Here is a 19,918-nt window from a genome sequence, read left to right as displayed (position 1 = left end):
TCAATTATGGTCTGTCTTTCCCAATAATTTTGTTCTGGTTTTTGCCTCGTGTAACTACGCATTTGCCTCTCATCTCTCTTATGGTGCCCTTAAGGCAACTTTCAGAATTCTTAACTATGGACTTTCATTTCCTTAATTCAGAAGGACATGAAGGTAGGAAAGGCTGATGTACAGACGCAGTGACATAATTTTTACAATATAAAGAATAGATTGACAGGGTTTCTTAATATGGTGATGGGACAGCCAGAAATAAGAGCAAGATAATTGATAGGGCTGCATTATGAATAAAAATATGTCAGCCTTCCTCCCCTCCCCCTCCTCCCTTTTAAACATCATTTAACACTAAAAATTGAATGAAAGAGTAGCAAGAGCAGGACAAAATATATACTCCTGGAATTCCCTTGCTTAGGTGGTAAGTGAATTTGTTTCCCAAATTCACTTACCACCTAATTTATACATATTTCTTTACTGTGTTGTAGTGTTTAATCTCTTGATTCTATTATACATGATCTCATATATGTTCACATATATTTTTTTCTTTTTTAATTGTAAGCTCCTCAGACTTGTGAAGGAATTGGCTGCTCTCAAAATCAAATCAAATGCAGTAAATAGAAGTCTCACATTGAGAACTATTGACGATGCCAGTTATAAAAATTAATAATACTGTATGTGATCTCATGTATTCTTCCCATTTGTGAATATAACATTTTAAGTGCTCCTGTCAAGATATTTAAAAAGTGGTACCTTTCTTTGAATTAACCATATGTTCATTTCATTTCAAATACCTTTTCTCATTGGAAGTTCCCTGGCAACAGATTAGTAACATTCTAACTCAAATCACATTCCTCCAACTCATTGCTAAAATGTAGTGACAAATAATGATTTGTAAAATGGTTTCCATATGGCAAAAAACAGCAACTGTTGTGCTTGCTGATTAAAAAAAAACCTGTTATCCCATAATTCATTTACTCACCCCTCCCCTTGATCCATCAAAAAATGAACAAACAAGGACATGATACTCACTGCTTTTGCAAAAACTCCCATTAGTTCTGGGAACTGATGTGTCAGAAGGGCCAACATAGCCGTGAAAGAACATAATCCAGCAGTGAACAGAATAAAGAATGGAAGCTCTTTCTTGGGGTAAACAGAGACTTCATGAAATGCTGTTAAGAAGATAATAAGAAAAAAAGTGAAACACTTTTAAGCAGAGTTACAGATTTCAATCTGGTTAAATTTACTAAAATTATTTTTATTAATCTCCATGATTCTTAACAATTTTATACTGTACTTGTATGCTGTTAATAATTAAATATCTTTTTCTTTTATTAAACTAACAAAAATTAGGCATTAACAGGCATTAATAAAATAATACAACATCAAAGTATGAAAAGGAGAAAGGACCTTGGACTTAATCTCAAGAACACAATAACTCCTGATCAAATTATTCAGTTATCCTTGTCTCCTTTTTTTAAAAAAAAAGACCAATTAAAATTGTTTTTCAGACTATACTTAAACTAGTTTTTGCTAATTATTAATTTGTATGTTTTATTAATATTTATATAATACCATGTTTGATATGTTTATCTTTTCACCAATGGTCTTTTTATTTGTTTAACAAAGCAATACACACACATACTTCATTGAATTTCTGTTCAAGGAAGGTAATTTCATATTAAAGGTCCCAGTTTGAATCTCTTTCTTCTCAGAATGGAATATTAAGCTTATCAATATTTGGTTTTGTACAATTTATTGCTGCCTCAGATGTAGCAACCCAGGTTTGAGTTGGATTACAAATCCATGATTATTTTAATCAGTACCCCCAGATTGAAAGACAAATTTGCTAAATTTGTTAATTCCTCTGCTGACCTGGAATTAAAGTTAGATATAACTGTTTTTATTTGCAACTTGGGTTGGGAAAGAAAAATGTTGGTTCTTGAAGCTGGAGTTAATTCAATTTGTGCTACACATAAGACTTTGAAGAACTCCAATTTCTTTTTTCATTAAAAAGCTGATAGTGCATATTGTGAAGAAGACAACTGAATTTATTTGGATGTTTTCATGATTGGCTTGTAAGCCTTTAGTTAATACTCAATGTAACAAAATCTGGATAAACTTGTACAACAGAAACCTTCCTTGTTTATGAGCTAATTCAGATAAATTGTTCTTGCTTATTTAAAAATAAAACCAGGGGGTTGGAAATCAAAACTTACATGGAAGAAGTTCTCTGTCTGCTGTTTCCGTACAAATGGGATAAGGATAAAAAAGGTGCCCTTTTTCCAAAGGATAAGGGATCATTCTGAAAGCTAAAGAAAAAAAAACAAGTTTTGAAGACTACAGATTAACTTTCTCGTATTTAATGGATTCTAGATGTGCGGCCTTTCAATTCCCATAATCCCTAGTCAGTATGGCTAATGATAAGTCAGTGCTTGGTTGAAATTATGGGAGTTAAGTCCACTATACCTTTTAGTTAGGTAGAGCTCAATGCAGTGAAATCCAGTGAATTTTTGAACTTCTCTTTGAAGTTGCATATAGTCCACCTTGTTCTGAATTGTTAATATTAATGTTTCCATCTGTTTATCCATAATGTGCCACAAAGCAAATTCCTATACCAATAAATTGAATCAATATATGGCATGTTTAAGAATTTGATTTTCCTGCCTTTAGAAGGAAACATCTATAAATAATATGGCAAAGGAGGATCATCAAAATACCTTAAATATTTGTATTGAAAAGTAAGTCCCATTAATTACAATTGATTTTACCCCCAGGAAAATTTATATACCCTCTAGTCTTTTAATGGTGGTAGGGTTGTTTGGATTCTAAAAGGATTTCATGGATGTTCTCACAAAATTATTGACATAGGACGTGTGTCATTCTTGCATCAAAGAGAATGGCCAAGATACAGAGTAATCCACCACTATCTCATCTACACCCTTAACTTTTTTCTAGATGTATATCAAAATGAATCAGATGTACCCAGCAGTCTTACTTCTTGGATGTGGGTTGCAAGGAATTCTAAAGATAAGGCATTATTCTGCAGTATAGCAGCCTTCGTTTTGAAAACAACAAACATATTAACTTTAAATTGGAAAGTGTAAGAAATTAAAAGCTACTAGAAACAGATGCATGCAGACAAGAGTGGAAGCCATAAGTACTACAGGAAGATACGGAATAGCAGTCTTAGGAAATGTATTGTTCAAAAGCTCTCCTAGAATTAATATGTTCTAAATAATATGTAACCATAGATACTGGTGTGTTCTATTATACTTCTTCCACTAAAATACACATTTGATGTAAACAAACAGGGCAATATTGCAAACATTTGAATTAGGCTGTGGAGTGCCTCTGGTTCAATCCCTCCCAATCCTAGAAAAATCATAACAAATTTAAAGTAACTTCAGAAAGGTGCTACTTTTGCATTGCTGTGTACTCTGAATATCTGCTCTATAGGCTTGGTGTTCCCTGGAAGTCTTTCATCCAAGTACTATCCAAGTGATGCTGTTTACTTGAAGCTCAAAGCTTTAAAATTAAAGCTCAAAATTGGTCAAATGCTGCTACCAGCTGAGCAGTTCCAGCAAGCGTTCCAGTGTCTGGCACTGAACTGCAACATCATGTTTCTAAGACTGTTGACCATTTGTGGAACTGCCATTATCCAGAAAATAGGCATCCAGACCGGATTTGCATCTGCCTTGATTTGGAGTACTCCAATATAATTTAGTTAACTTAAGAAAAGTCTTCTAACTTATTGACAATATTTTTCTATTGTCCAAATGACATACATCTTATATTGTATACAGGTTAACCATTTTTAACCGACTTAATCATTCATTTGTCACCAAAGTTATGACTATACTGAAAAAGTGATTTATGACTGGCTCTTCCACTTCTGTCAGTCAGTGTCCCTGCAGTCATGTGACTGTGATTGAGGCACTTGGCAACCATTGTGCATTTATGATGATCACAGTCATCATGTGATCACTATGTGTAACCATCCCAGGCGGCTTCCAACAAATGAAATCAATGGGAAAGCCAGCAGGGAAGGCCACAAATTGCAGTCACGTTGATTTTTTGCTTAACAACTGCAATTATTTGCTTAACAACCTCAGCAAAAAAGCTCAAAGAATGGGGTGAGATCTTACAATGCTTTTCTCAAGCATCTATATACCGTGTTTCCCCGAAAATACAACCTGTCGTGAAACTAAGGCCTTGCCACATTTCTCGTGTGGGCAAAAAATATAAGCCCCCCTGAAAACAATCCCCCTGTGGACACGGGCCCCCTCTGGCCAGGCACAGCACCGCTCACTGACCTAGCGGTATTCCGAAAGGTGCCAAGCTGGAGGGAAGGCACTCATGTTGCTTGGCGCCTTCGGAATACCGCTAGGTTGAGGAGTGGTGTTCTGCCTGGCCGGAGGGGGGAGTTGCCGGGCGGCTGCTCCCTGGGGGGGGTCCCAAAGAGCCGGGCACAGCCTCGGGTGAAACAGCCATGAGGTGACCACGCCCATGAGCAGCCGCCTGGCAAACCCTCTCTCCAGCCGGGCAGAGCGCCATTCACTGACCTAGGGGGTATCCCTAAGGCGCCAAGCCACATGGCACTCTGTCCGCCCACAGCTCCCCCAGCTTGGCACATTCAGGATACCCCCTAGGTCAGTGCATGGAGCTCTGCCCAGCTGGAGAGGGTGGTTGCACGACGCCTGTTCTGTCCCCAGCTTGCATGCCTCCCAGCCTCACCATGCCCTGGCCAAGCTCTTCCTCCATACACTGATCTAGGGGGTATCCGAATGTGCTAGGCCACGGGAGCTGGGGGGTGGGCAGAGCGCCATGTGGCTTGGCACCTTAGGGATACCCCCTAGGTCAGTGAATGGCACTCTGCCCGGCTGGAGAGGGGGTTTGCCGGGCGGCTGCTCATGAGGATGGTCACCTCATGAGCATGGTCACCTCATGGCTGCTTCACCCCTAAGGCTGTGCCAGCCCTTCGGGAGCCCACTCGCAAGGGAGCAGCCACCCGGCAACCCCAAAACAATAAGCCCTCCCCTGATAATAAGGCCCAAGCCATATTTTGTGGGTGAAAAGAAAATAAGACCCTGTCTTATTTTCGGGAAAACACAGTATAAATTATTACACTGTTTCAACTAAAAACATGCTCAGGCATTGTATGATTAAATAGTACTTTGAATTGAGCTGAAAGAATTTTTAACTTAGGTGCTACTTTGCAAAGAAAAATATTTAAAAGCATTCAGCATTCACTTCCTGTCATATGCTTCTAAGAAAGTGAACTACTTACTGCCTTCCCACGTACAGTGTAAGAGATTCAGAGCCCCCTCAACTCTTTTCCAATGCTGAAGGTGAAAGAAAGCGTAAGCAATTGCTTCACTGTCGCCTCGCTTCAAAATATGTTCAGGGGGTAATATTAAGCTTTTCATTTCTAGGAGATACTATAATAGAAAAACAGCAAGCATACAGTCATAATCCAGACATAAAAGGAAAATATAAGTATACTCCAGTCCCCTCCCCCCCGTACTGCATATTGTTCAGCTGCAAAGTTTTACTAAATCTACATTTTCATCCACTGCTTTTGATAATAAATTTCTCATATATCTTAAATGCTAAAATATACCAGCAAATTGCAAGTACCATATTCTTAATTTCTTTACAGATAGCAGAAAACAATAAACAGCTCTCTCTTTTAAAAGATACAGAAAGTTATTTTTAAATCCAAAGCATTATCCAAAAAACCTTTTGTACAAGACAGTGCAAGAACATACATTAGTTTTCTACAAAATATACAGTAGGTCAAGGTAAAATTATGCATACTGTCATATCTTCCTCAACCTGATCCCTTAGGAAAGAAAGACCCTCGACTCCATTTGGTTGAAATGAAAGGTTCTTTTATTAAAAAGATGTTGGCTGCAGTAAAGTCAAGCTAGTTCTGGGTTTCCCATGCTCAAAAGATACAAAAATGTTTCCCCTCATCCCAGCCCTCCCCGTGATCAGTCTGTCTTCAGCCGATCGGAACTCGCCAAAGTGTTTTGAGAATGCTGAGACGTTTGGGTAATCCACATTCTTTCTTAGGTTGCCTGGCATTGGATTCTGGTACAAACTGATTCCAAACTTCCCATATCTTTATCACCTGTCATTCCTCTCCCCCTATTTTCCATCACATATGAACACAGCTCTATTGTCCATCTATCCTTCCTCCCCCCTTCTAGCCTTTGATGGCAGGATGCCAGTGGGGCGCCAAGCCAAGACTGGCAGATCTGACATTCTCCCCCCCCCCCTTGACAGAAACATTAGTCCTGGACAAGGGGGGGAGAGGAGACGGAGAGACAAACAGAAAGTCTCTAATTAGCAGATAGTTCAGTGAGGTTTATCTGGGTACTGTTCATGAAATTTGTTAACCAATGTGGAAGCTTTAATATGTTGGGAATTGACCCATTCAGACTCTGAGGAAGGGAAGTGGGAGTCCAAAATGTCCTTGATATCAAAGTGTTGCGTTCCCTTGATCATAATGGGGTCAACTCGGGTAGTTACAACTCAAGGCAGAGGGAAAATGTGATCTCTCGTTTCAATAGGCTGCAATGAAACATTGGGTAAACCAGTCTGAGCATTTAGCTCAAGTTTCACAGTCCCTGGGGTAATAATCCTTTTTATGGGGAAAGGTCCAACATATTTTGGCCCCAATTTTTTGGACAGGGGTCTAGATTGTAAGAATTTGGTAGATACATAGACCCTATCTCCCATTATAAAGTCCTTGGCTTAATATGCTTTTTATCAGCTTGTTTTCTATAGGCTTCCCTAACATCATCCAAAGTTTTTCTCACTACCAGCCAGATATTCTGTAGTAGGGTGACCCACTCTTTTAGTGATCGGGGGGGCTAAGGCACCTCAGGGATAGATACAAAGTCCTGTCCTGTGGCCACTTTAAATGGAATGAACCTGGTGCTATTGAATTATTGTTAAATGACTCCAGTGAAAGGGAAAAAGTCTTCCCAATTGTCTTGTTTAGTAATTAATGTAACAACTGAGATACTGCTCCAACAGATAATGAAACACCCGTTTTTACGTTCACAGGCACCATTAGTAGCCAGATGATGCGAGGAGCTGAGCCCAAGTGGTCCCCAAGAGTTTTAGGAACTTCTGCCAAAACTGTGAGATGAATTGGACTCTGCAATCTGAGATTATTCTTGCTAGGTGGATGTGCTGCATGAAAAGTTTAGCCAATGTGCGAGCAGAGAGGATTTTGTTGACAGAGTATAAAGTGCACTTGTTTGGAAAACAAGTCACTTATCACCCAAATTACTCTATTACCCGAGCTTTCGGGCAGTTCTACTATAAAGTCCATTGATATCTCTTTCCATGTGGCTTTAGGTTCAGCTATTGGCTGGAGTATCCCTTGTGTCTTCCCTTGTCACTTCTTGGTGGAGGCACAAATAGGGCAGCTGCACAACTCTCTCTGTCCTTCTTCAGTGATGGGGACCAAAATTGCCACTTGATAAGGTGTAGAGTTTTTACAAAGCTGAAGTCTCCCACCACTTTTGAATCATGGCTTTTTTGTAGAACCATTAACTGTTGGCTCTATGGTATGTATAGCTTGGTCCCTACTCTAGCTAGACCATCTTACATTGTACATTCACCCTTTCTTTTCCTCCAACGCTGCTTTTAGCACACCCTTTAGATCACTGGATATTTTGGTTTTCATTTTGGCCTGTGCCCAGGAAGTGACTGGAGGGGATAACTGCCCTAATCACTCCGGCTTTGAACTATTGTATTGCAACAGCCTGCATAAAGCATCTACTATCCCGTGGGAGGAAGCAGTTAAAGTACTAAGTCCAACAAGCTTGTTTGAGCAATAACCTTTGGAGTAGGGTGGAGTTAGTGCCTCCAGATTCTTTTGGTCAGTCCATATTTCAAATGGGGTTTTCCCCCCTGCTAAGAAATGGCTCCAAGTTAGAGAGCCCAGTGCACCACATAGGCTTCCTTCTCCAAAACTGCCCATTCCACACTCTGTCTCATTAAATTATGTAGAAGTGTAGGTGCATGGCTGTAGGTTCCCCTGCTTTTTTTCCTGCAGAAAAACTACTGCCCACTGCTACATCATTGGCATCAGTCTGAATGACGAAGGGAGCATCGGGATCTGGGTATTTCAACACTGGCTCCGCCACAAACAGGTGCTTAAGTTTTTTAAATGTGGCTTGTTATTGCATAGTCCATTTAAGTGGCTGGCTGGGGTTGGACTCCCCGCCCCCTTTTTGTCTTTAGTGGGTTGATGATGGGGAGGGCTATCTGGGTAAACAAGGGAATGAATTGGTGGCAAAAGTTCACAAAACCCAGGAAGCATTGTAGTTGCTTCGAGGTTCAGGGACAAGTCCACTCTAATACTACCTGCACCTTTTCAGGATCCATCTCTATCCCTCCTGGGAAATGCAGTAGTCCAGGTAATTAATTTTACTCTGATGAAATTCACATTTCGATAACTTGGCATATAGTTTGGCCACTCAAAGTTTTTTTCGATCACAGCTTACTAGTTTTATATGTTCTGCCATTTTCTCAGTGTAGAGTAAAACATCATCCAGGTAGACTAGCTCTCCCTTTTCAGGTGCTCATGCAGCACTTTGTTTCTTATCTGCATGAACACAACAGGGCCCCCTTGGAGACCAAAAGGGAAGACTCAGAATTGGAAGCATTCTAGTGGCAATTGAAAGCTGTTTTCCACTCATCCCTGCCTTGATCCTAACCTGGCAGTATGCCTCCTGCAAATCCAATTTAGTGAAGACCTTCCCCTTGGCCAAATGGGCTAGAATGCCCTTCATCAAGGGGATGGGGAGACATTTTCCACACAGACAGCATCAAGCCTCCGATAGTCACCACACCAACAAAGGGACCCATCCTTCTTTTCCCTAAATAGTAACAAGGCAGCTACCCTCAGTCTGGTGGGCTGGATGAAACCATACTTCAGGTTTTTCTCTATAAAAGTGCGTAGTTCATCCAATTCCCAGGGATCATGGCATACAGCTAGGTTTGGGTAGTTTGGCCCACAGTAAGATTTCTATGGAACAGGCGGTTGGCTGGTGAGGTGCGAGCATGACCTCTTTTCACTGAACACTTCCTGTAAGTCTCAATACTCTTTGGGGATCTGATGATTGCCTGGGGCCGGTCTTTGGCAGCTGCTCCCACCTCACTTTTTGGTTTTGCTCACAGCAGCTTAAGAGTAGGATTTGTATGGTCCTTCTCCCTTCCTCCTTTGCAGCTGGATCCCACTGGATCTTTAGCAACTCCTTCCTCCGGTTCACACAGGGGTTCCACTTCAAAAGTCAAGAGGGTCCTAACACAAGGGGTTTCTCCATGCCAGGGGCCACAATAAAGCTCAGGGTCATTGTGTGCGCCCATCCTCACCTCTATTGGCTCAGTGATAAATGTTGCTGGGATTCCACCCTGGCACTGAACCATGCAACTGGCAAAAAGCTATGGGCACTTTAACATGTCTGAATCTCATGCCCAGTTTCTCAACCAGGACAAGGTTAACCAGACATCTGATGCACCCCAAGTCCAAGAGGCTACTAGCCTCCCTTTGCAAGCCAATGATTGAACCAACAGGTCTATGGGGATGGTCACTGGGTTGCCCGGGTGACTTACCAAGGGATCATCATTGTAGTTTGATTTGCTTTCTGCTGGACTGTCCATGGGCCAGTCGGAGTTCTCTCACCATCCTTGGGGGATGGGTGTACTCTACGACCTCTATTCCCTTCAGGACTGTCTTGTGCGTTCTCTGTGGCAATTTTGCCAGTTTTTTGGCAGGAGTCAAAATTGCCTTCTGGGTTGCGTATGCAGCTCAGCAGTCAGCAGCTGACTGCCCCTCTTTCCCACACCTGAAGCAGCCGGCGAATCATCGGTCTGCTCGCATGCTGGTGGTTTTGGACCTCTTTTGTTTCAGGGAAGGATGTTCACTACCCAGGGCTCAGCTGCTATTTGGATTGAGCCAGGTCAATTTCTACTTCTTCTGCTAGGACATTTCAGCCATGGAGGGTGGGGGGGCAGTCCTGGAGATACAGGTGTTATAGACCTTGTTGCTTAACCCATCTTAGAAGCATCCGAACCATCTTCTGACCATTTGGTCAGTTAGCAGGCCAGGTTGTAAAACTCTTGGGTGTACTCAGTCTCTTCCCTGTTCCCTTGGCTGATGGTTTTTATGTGGTCTCTGGCTTTGCAATCGGCTAAGGGGTCTTCCAAACGGCAGCCATGAAGCAGTCAAAGTTTCCCAGCTCTGAGGCATCGTTGTGGAGGATGGCTATCCATTCATCTGTGGTACCCTCCAATGCCATGGTCACGCACTGCACCTTGGCCCCTTTGATGGCCATCTCTGGACCATACTGTTGCATGTAGGACCAGACATCCACTAGGAAGAACCCCAACTTCTTTGGGGTTCTTCTCTGTTGAACTTTAAGCTCAGGGCTAGTGTCTATCCATTGCACTGTTGCTGCTACTATAGCCAGGGCAGGCTGGGCTACGCGATCGGATGCAGGGGCAGCTGCCGCTGCTGTGTGGCCCCACTGCTGCTGCCATTGCAGCGGAAGAGGTGGTTGCTCCATCGCTCACCATAACTGGAGCTGGCTGGTTAGCAGGGTGTGCTAAGGCCAGGGCTTCTCATGATTTAAGGTTGCCAAAATCCCTTCTCAGGAACTTTATGGCTTGCTCCAGTCCTCTTGATCCAGCTCGCCTGAAATTGGTTCTTCCTCCAATTCCTCCAGCTCTACTCACATCTCCTGCCAGCAGATGCCATGGCTCCCACGGGTGAGTGTCTCTCCCTTGGGCTTCTCTTCCCACTCTTCCTTTTTCCCCGATCCCGAGGAACCATGGCTGCAGTAAAGTCAGGCTAGCTCTGGGTTTCCTGCAAACAAAAGATACAGAAAAATTTCCCTTAATCCAAGCCCCCCCCTCCCCCATAACAGTCTGTGTTCAGCCAATCGGAACTTGCCAAAGTGTTTTGAGAATGCTGAAATGTTTTGGGGTAATCCATATTCTTTCTCAGGGCGCCTGGCCTTGGATGCTGGTACAAACTGGTTCTGAGCTTTGACTCCTCACCATATTTAGTCTCAGTGTACTTGCTGCTTATATATACAGTATGCTACTCATTTCCACAACACTAGGTGGTTTACAGAGATGTAATATCATAATATTGTAATAAAACCTGATGATAACATGCACAAAACTTGAAAAGTTCTGGGTGAGAAGACATATTTTAAATCTTCTTCTAAACTATATTATGGATCAAATACAGAAAAGGAAATAGTGTTAGTGAAGCACAGAAATGTCCCTCTTCTTTTTGCAGTATGAAGGCCAGCATATAAAAGGAACAACAAACAAACCTTTTAGCTTTATAAGTAAATTTCAGAACAACTCACATTGTGAAATTCTGACTCTTACTTATGTAACATGAATAATGGAGCAGAGGTTTTAAATTCACATTTTGACATTCTAGTTGAATTGACCATCCACCTAATAGAGTTCTACATTCTGATTAAAAGAACAAGGAAATGAAAAAAAAAAGGATTACTCATCACTTGTGAAAAGTCTTAATAGCTAAAGCAGGAAAGTCCCATAAAAGGTTTGAAAGAAGAGGAGGAACACAGGAAGTATTATTCAAATTCAAAAAACAGATCCTGAGGTTTAAAAAGATCAAGAAGATGCATCACATAGAAACATTAGATAAATAATTTATTACTACAAACACAAGATTTATCAAAGTACATTTTACCTGTAACAGTAGCCATCCAAAAGGGGATGGAATCCAGTACGAGCCTAGTGTCAGGCTTGTAGTTATGTTCCTTTTAGGATCTTTGGCCTGCCACACTTTCTATTATTTCACTGTGCTGTTTCATTAGTGTAGTAATTGGGAGGGGGTAATGGAAAGGAGTAGAGTTGTGGAATGTGTTGTTGTCATTCCTTTATAGAAGCCAAGGTCATATTTTGTCTCCGCACCTCTGCACCTGACCGGAACCAGCTGGGTGGAGATGCCAGCGTGGCCGAGGAAGATTGGACCATGTGATGGATTTATGGGTGTGGGGAAAAGATCATGAACTTTCAACTGGGTGGAATCCCAGGAGGTTTTCAGATTTGGGATTCCACAGATGTGCCAACATGTCTGTCTTATTAAATTGGAACTTTAAGGATAGCTCTGCCTTGGACTCTGATTTAATTCTGCATGATATTTGGAACGCTGACACGAAGATCTTGAGAATGGAGAGATTTGTGATCTTGAAAGTTCTCTAAACACCTCTAAATCCAAAATACTTTGGGAAATTAAAATGAAACCTGACTGCCAACTACAATTTCTTCTTTTCAATGTTTGCCATATTGTATCCATCCCTATTTCATTTCTGATCCTGTGATTGTTAAAATGGTCACATTCTTCCCTGGCCACATCGAACTTTTGCCAAAGTTCGTCCCTGAAAAGTAACTTATTACTACTTTGGCTTCCAATAATGGCAGATGATCACCGACCCAGCAGATAGGATGCAACTATGAGATTGTATTTTCTTATCTCTATTGAACTCTTTAAATCTTATGAGTAAGCCAAGAGCTGTCTAAAACTACGCTGACAAGCTCACCCATGTTTATTCAGAAGAAAAACCAAGTGAATTGAATTTTATTCCCAACTTAATGCTACATGTCAATAATCAAAAGTTGTGTGCACATTTCTGTCAGAATTATATTTGATTAAAGGCACGACAAGAAATGTAGAGGACATCCAAAAAATCAATTATGAATGAGGAGAAAAGATGGCAAAAGACGGAGACAAAAGAGAATTTTGTTCTAAGTGACTGGATTGGATTTTTTTTTTTTTCATATGAGGAGATACCATTTGGCAATTAAGTTGCTACTTAAATTTGTTTTGATTCTTATACCAAATAGTAGTAGAGATTCACATCAACTCACTTTTGGCACATGTGGATTAAATTCTACTGCTCTGTGAATAGCTTCCACTGCATTCATTTCTGCTGTGCTTAGACCTCTTCTTGAAGCTGCCTCTGGAGAGAACCTATACAGAACAAAGAGAAGAGAAGTATGAAGATTAATTTTGGCATCGCAAAGTAACATAAAAGGAAGAACTAAGTCAAAGGGGTCTTTGAAATCAGCTGAGCCAGTTCCCTTAGCTCTTATCAAACCTCCATGGCAAAAAAAACATCCAAACAACTAAATTATAGAGAGATTAAAAATCCCAGCAGAAGTCAAAAGCATGTTTGAAACTTATCACAATAATGTTCAAACAGTCCATGTTCTATTTCTGTCTGCCTGCTAATCTAAATTTATTTTATGTGTTTGCTTTTAAAATCTGGACCAAAATCTCCAGGCTGGGAGGGGGGGCATGGGGAGGTGTGAGGAAAAAAAATCCCAGTAAATTTATAGATTACATTTTAGGACGGCTTCAGGACTTCTCAACCCAATGCCACTAAGACAAGTTGAGTTGAAAGCCTGGTGCAGCAGCAGCAGCAGGAGATCTGCTCCCAGCTGTATCCATTCCTGACCATGTACCCAAACTGAGGGCAAATATTATCTGCCCCAGAGAGTGGAAGATGGGGAGAAAAATACCCAGACCATGCAATCTCTTTCTCACCTCACACCCCACGGCTAACTCCATAGCTGTACTTGGCAGGCAGCCACCACAGGGAAAGCTGTGACAAACCTAGCCCTGCCCTCCCAAGCTGGAGTCGCTGTGTAGGGAGGAAAGATGTTGCAGTTGGTACTGGCGATCTACAGGACAAAAAGAATGAAAGAAAAAAAATTACTCAGGTCTTGAAGTGCACATACACTACAATAGCAAACTCTCTGAAAAAAGCAGGAAGGAAAGCAGACTTTCCCATGCGGCCTGCTCCACCCCCACTCGGCTGAATTCAGAAAGCATGGCGATGGTGGGATGTCTACTGCTTGGGACTGGCTCACTTCCACCTCTGATCAGACCCTGGCTCGGGTCTGGTGCTGTGCTTCGACAGCAACCATATGACACCTTTCACAGCTGCACACAATTATGTTTCACATACAAGTTAAAAGGACATCACTTGCCTGCCAGGAATTCTTATGCAGTAAGCACTTGGTCTACCTGCCTCAAATAAAGTTTAGCCCCTTCCCAGTCCAACACCACACTTATTATTCTGCTGGTAAAACTACATTGCTAGAATTACATTTATGGCATTCGAACTTCTTTTGCTTGCAGAAAGAAAGCGGCTAGCTGTTTTCCCCCCAATTAAACCATATGGAATTCATTGTTGTCCCCACAGTATCCATTCTTGGTAGTATATTGCAGACTTATGACAGACCTGATGCTTTACTGCCAGGATAAATAACCTTCAACTATGAAAAATGTTTTGCCATGTTTAACAGAGTAAAATTTGAGCAGGCAGGAATTTTTCCAGACTTACTTGTCAGAGACAGCTCTGGCTTTGAGAAGGGCAGCTGTGTAGCATATTGTTGCTGATTTTGGTAAACTTATATCTGTTGGAAAGAAAATAAAAATAAGAATATGTGATTCTTCTATGTCTGCACTGATAATAGATCATTACAAGTGGGCAGCTAAAGAAAACAAAAGGACAGAGAAGAAGAGACATAGACAGCTATCAATACTCAGTAGAAATTAATTTGATGAAATGGGAAAACGTATTGTGAACTATCAGAAAATCAAAATCATGTCATTTGCCTAAAGGCCCAAAAATCCCTCTTGGATGATAGATGGCAATAAATTGGAGCAGGTTTTCTGGTTTAAAAATCTTGGTGTAGTCCTACATTCTGACAATACTGACAATCCCTATGGTGACTTTGTTGCTGAAAATGCTTGAAGGTCTTCATCTACTATGTTTACAATCCTCAGGAAAAGAGGTGACCATTACATTCCTGCAGCATCTGAATTATTTAAAATCAAGCCAATAGCACAACTTTTCTATGGTGCCCAGTTGGGTCCCTTTTCTAATTTTGCACCGTAGTCCAAATTCCTAAGATCAGTCCTTCAAGTCCCAAAATGTAGTTCAAATGCTACCTTGAGGCTAGAGACAGGCCTCATGAAAGTAGAGGCTAGAGAGTGGACAACCATATCAACTGCTGGCTTAAAAGATCCATTTTTCCTCTTGGTCTTGTCCCATTAATTATGAGGATTTGTTTTCAGTCCACATGGAAAAAGACTGAGACATCTAAAATCACATCTTTGGGAATTTCTCCAGGTCTTCTACTCAGTATTGGACATGATTGGGCCAAAACTCTCAACATACAATATGTAGCAGATGCAGTGCAGGACCTTATTAAATGCTAAGGTAGGTAGTATGAATATATTTTCCTAGATACTTTTTAAAAATTAAACAGTTTATTGGTTTATAAATAATGTTTATCCAGTAACCAGTTACTATTCTGCAGTCTTCCTCAACACAGAGCACATAATTCCCATCCAGTGTAGGCAAAGAAAAATACCAAATTTGGGAAGGCTGCAGTATTGTATTTATCTTTCCATAACATGGATTCACAATTTTCAAATGCCTTATGGATGAAGGACACTGATTAATCAATGTTTGTTGCTCCTGTGGTACCTTTCTGTATAAAGTAGTGTAGCCTACTTGAAATATCAACAGAGTACATGAACCAGTGTACACTGATACATAAAGCTAAAGTTTCCATTCTTTGGTTTCTCTACCCTTAGTTCTTCTTCTCAGGGATGACTCAGGCAGTGGAAGTGAGCCAAGGAAGAATAACTTGAAGTAACAATCCAAGCATAGGTTAGATCAGGGGTGTCCAAACTTGGCAACTTTAAGACTTGTGGACTTCAACTCCCAGAATTCCCCAGCCTCTGCTGGCTGGGGAATTCTGGGAGTTGAAGTCCACAAGCCTTGAAGTTGCCAAGTTTGGACACCCCTGGGTTAGATGGATAAGGGCTCAGATTCCCTCATCTATGACTTCTTTAAACTAAGATGCACAATCTTCTCTATCTTATGAGACTATATATAAATTCACAGAAAAACGGAATATATTTAGCATGATTGTGGTTTAAATATAGTCTCCATTAGACAACTATTTTAAGGTTCTTTGGAATTTAAGAGGAATAATGTACTTTAAAGCTTGTTGGCATCTGTGAGGCATGTGCAAATATCTCCAGAGACAAAAGTGAAAAACAGCCAGAGAAGCAAGCAGAAGTCAATCAATTGACTTTTTTTCCATTTACCAAAATAGAACATGCTTAATCAATTTCAAACCATTGGTATTTAGAAAGTTTGGTCCTTGAATCAAACCATCCAATTTGTGCATCCAAACTGCTGCAACTTCATTGCAGTTGCCCTTATTATTTATTTAACCAATTGATATTCTGCTCTTTTCATATTCACAGCAAGTAGACAAGATAATGGCCAGTTACCATCATCAAACTCTAAAAGTCAGGCAAACATAATAACCACAAAAGACAAAAATAAAGAAACAAACAGAGAGAAGCAAATAGTTTCCAGGTTCAGAATTCAAATACCAGAGCAAACACTACCAAACATTACACAAAACAGCCTGCTTTATGGCTTCCCATTGAGATTTTAATAGAACAGTGTCTGAACTACAGTTGGACCCCTCCATTCAGTATGTGGCTAACCTAATGGTCACTCTCAGCTTTGTCTCACTAAGCAAACAAGCAAATACCCAGTCAAGTTTTACATTTTCAAAACTCCATTGGGATCATGAAAAAAAATGGATCCACTGATATTCAGAAATACACATCAAACGTTAATTTCTTATTTATTCTATGTGCACACCAGACTTTATATACATTTATGCATGGTAATAATTTTAATCAGGGACACCAGATTTCCGAAACCTGCATCTTTTTGTATAATGTATAGATGGTTGTCAAGGAAAGGTTCAATGACTCACTTTGCAAATGCGGTGAGGAAAAAACTGTTTTTCATTGAATCAGAGAGATCAGAAGTAACTGATTTGTAAATTGCTGGACACCAGTTGCTGGGGAAAATATAAAATGAGAGAACTTTTGTCCTTACATGTTGCTTCAGATCTTTTTTCTGGCTGGCCATCATAGTAAACAAAATGCTGAACTTGAATTCTTTGCAGTTGGAATATTATATCAGATACCAGAAACAACATCTGAAGTTGTGGCTTTATATTCACCCTACACCAGGGGTCACCAACCTTTCGGACCCCAGGGATCACTACATTCATAATTTTAAATCCCACGGACTACTAATACAATTTTAAAAAAAAGATAAATAGTATTTAGTGCAATATAAAAAGGGCAAATAATTTTTTCTGAGTGCCTACAAAATTTTCTTGTGGACCACCAGTGGTCCATGGACCACCAGTTGGTGACCGCTGCCCTACACAACTCTGATCATAATATCTGAACTGCAAAAAATTCATATGACCCGTAAAAAGTAAGTAAAATTTGGGTTTCAATACCTTTTTGCTGCCATCAAGAGGTTGCCTAGCCTGATAGACCTAATATTTTAAGCGTTTTATATTATTTGAACTATAATAAAATGTGGATACATACAGATAGAAATGTTGCTGTTGTATTATATTATTTATGCTTGTTAAGTTTCATCAAGAAAGCTTTTTGTGCATTTGGGAAACTTACAGGGATGATATTGATGATTGGAATGCAAAAGCTGTGTCATGCACATGGGAACGACTGGAATTTCTGGCTTAGAATATGGGATTTCTCTTCATCCAAGACTGTTCAACACTAATAATATTCATTAATCATGATTGGAAGCTCAGTAGTGTATAAGTAATGAAAAATAATGGCCACAATATATATAAAGTAGTATAGTATCTCAGTATTCATCCTTAATTGGTTCTGAGAGGTGCGATAAAGTACCAACAATGAGTACCAAACAAACTTTTCCCATAAGGAATAATGTAATGAGTCACAAGGTAGCTGACACCAACAAAATCTAGTTTGGGCATTGAGTATCAAACAAACAATAGGTACCAGGACAGTTTTCATCTCAAAATGTGTTGAGTACCAAATTAGATGAGTTTCAAAGCAATTGAGTACCAGGATTCAAAGCAATTGAGTACCACTGTATACATCTTAGCTAATGTTCATGTTCCTCACCATTAAAACAGCTTACCACCTCTTTGCAAATGGAATGAAGTATTTGATTGGTATGCACAAGCATCTACTGGATCTTCTGTCTTCCAAGAAATTTCTTCTGAGATTTTGTTGGGCATTTCCAGAGTTCTTGGTTAATCAACTGAATATATTGGCAACCATTGCTTTGGACAGAATTGCACCTGAGCAGCCTTCCTTGGTTTGTTGATACACTTGCAGAATTGATTTACCAAAGAACTTTGAGAACTGAAGTGGCAAAAGCAATGCTGAGAAGAATGCTGGTGGAAGACAAAGAGTGGATCTGTCCAATCATGGGTAAGGTCTGGTTTTTTTTTCTTTGCCTTTATTCTGTCCAGAGAATGCTGATTAGCAGCCTTTTCTGAAGTATGCTCAAATCTTTTAGGAAAAGTTGGTTGGCAGAATATTTGCTGAATTTGCAGTATAACTGAATGATAAAACAGTTTAGATCCATGCAGAGTTGGACATTAGCTAGTCAGATTCTGTTGATACGAAAATACCTGACCTTGTGAAGCTATCTAGGAAATTGAGTCTATTCATCCTGAAGAAATGGACGTGATCTTTGGTAATACTATCAGTGCAGTGTGGTTAGACACCTGCACTAACTGGCTGGTAAAAGCCTCCAGGCTGACGGAAGTTTGCTGGGTTACAATGATAGCAAATGTATCCTTGAGAGAAGAGTTCGTGTTCCTGGCCTTGAAAACGGCACTTATGACCCTTTAAGAAAACATTGCTTGGTGGTTTTTCAGATAGCTGGGAGAACCATCAACCATTATTGAATCTTCCTTGTATAGCAAAGAGTATTGAGGAGGGGCTAGAGCTGGGGTTGGAGAGGTCTAGATGAGATGGATTATTTGGACCCTTTTTAGATGAGTTTCATGCTAGTGTATCTTAACAAGAACACACAAATTGTTCTATTGGATGATATGTGGCAAGATTCCTTGTCCTCTTCAACCTCTCAGTTGCCTTTTATCACATCAATTATAAAATAATTTTGAACTGACTCTGGGACTTGAAAAAGAAGTGTGTTATAGATTCTCTGGGACTTGTTTCAGTTGGTAGTGAGGGGAAGGGAGAGGTCAAGTCTGAAAAGTACCGAAAGTGTTCAACTTTCTCTGTTCCATAGTTTAAGCAACAGTGGTGTGTGATTCATCAACACAGGGACAAATATCATGATACCCATTGCTCATCTCAATTTCAGGTCAAACAGAATATATGATCAAAGCACTGTCCCATTGCTTTGAGATTGTCAGGGTCTGGATAGGAATGAACAGATTCAGACTTACTTTCTGCAAGATGGAGAAGCTGTAGGTTCAGAGGTCAATGAGCCATTAGTCTTGGAATGGATTGGTTCCCTCATTTTAAGCTGGAAGTCTATATTCTATAACCTGGTAGTCTTCTTCAACTCCCTGGAAGTCTATATTCTATAACCTGGAAGTCTTCTTCAACTCCCAACTCTTGCTTATTGAGATAGTGGCATTGTGATGAAAATGGTGATGATGGGAGGTTGTTTTTCAGCACATTGACTATTCATATTGCAACTATAGGTTGTAATCTTTATTATACAATTGGAGTATATGTCCTTAGAGTTGTCTATGAATAAAAATGGCTTGCAAACCCATGAAATAAATAGGCAGCATGAATTTATTCAGTTTTAAAATTAGAGTTTACTAAATCTGTCTGACACTTTTAGTCCAGTTTTGATTTTGTTACAAAGAACAAGCAAGTGCCCTCTTTATCAACAAATCGTATGTGATTACATAGCCAATTTATATAGTGCACTTGGCAACAAGTCAAGATCAACAGGGAAGCAATGCCAAC

At 40.3% G+C, this 19,918-nt stretch overlaps 1 protein-coding gene across 5 annotated transcripts in view; it reads right to left on the bottom strand.

The window, feature by feature from the left end:
- ST7 (suppression of tumorigenicity 7) overlaps positions 1-19,918 on the bottom strand; it is a 112,855-nt gene that overhangs the window by 702 nt on the left and 92,235 nt on the right. For 4 of the 5 annotated variants that reach the window (XM_081958612.1, XM_081958616.1, XM_081958615.1 and 1 more), the window contains exons 10-14: positions 14,412-14,484; positions 12,931-13,033; positions 5,282-5,432; positions 2,211-2,303; positions 1,024-1,163 (exon numbers count right to left, since the gene is read on the bottom strand). In XM_081958612.1, coding sequence (XP_081814738.1) covers positions 1,024-1,163; positions 2,211-2,303; positions 5,282-5,432; positions 12,931-13,033; positions 14,412-14,484 — 560 coding nt within the window. The remainder of the gene's footprint in view (positions 1-1,023; positions 1,164-2,210; positions 2,304-5,281; positions 5,433-12,930; positions 13,034-14,411; positions 14,485-19,918) is intronic. The other variant, XM_081958613.1, reaches the window with a different exon arrangement.

Source organism: Natrix helvetica, assembly GCF_964273705.1.
Source record: "Natrix helvetica genome assembly, chromosome: 6".
NCBI classification, from domain to species: domain Eukaryota; kingdom Metazoa; phylum Chordata; class Lepidosauria; order Squamata; family Natricidae; genus Natrix; species Natrix helvetica.
Note: the sequence above shows the minus strand (reverse complement) of the source record. Positions and strands in the feature narration are given on the sequence as shown.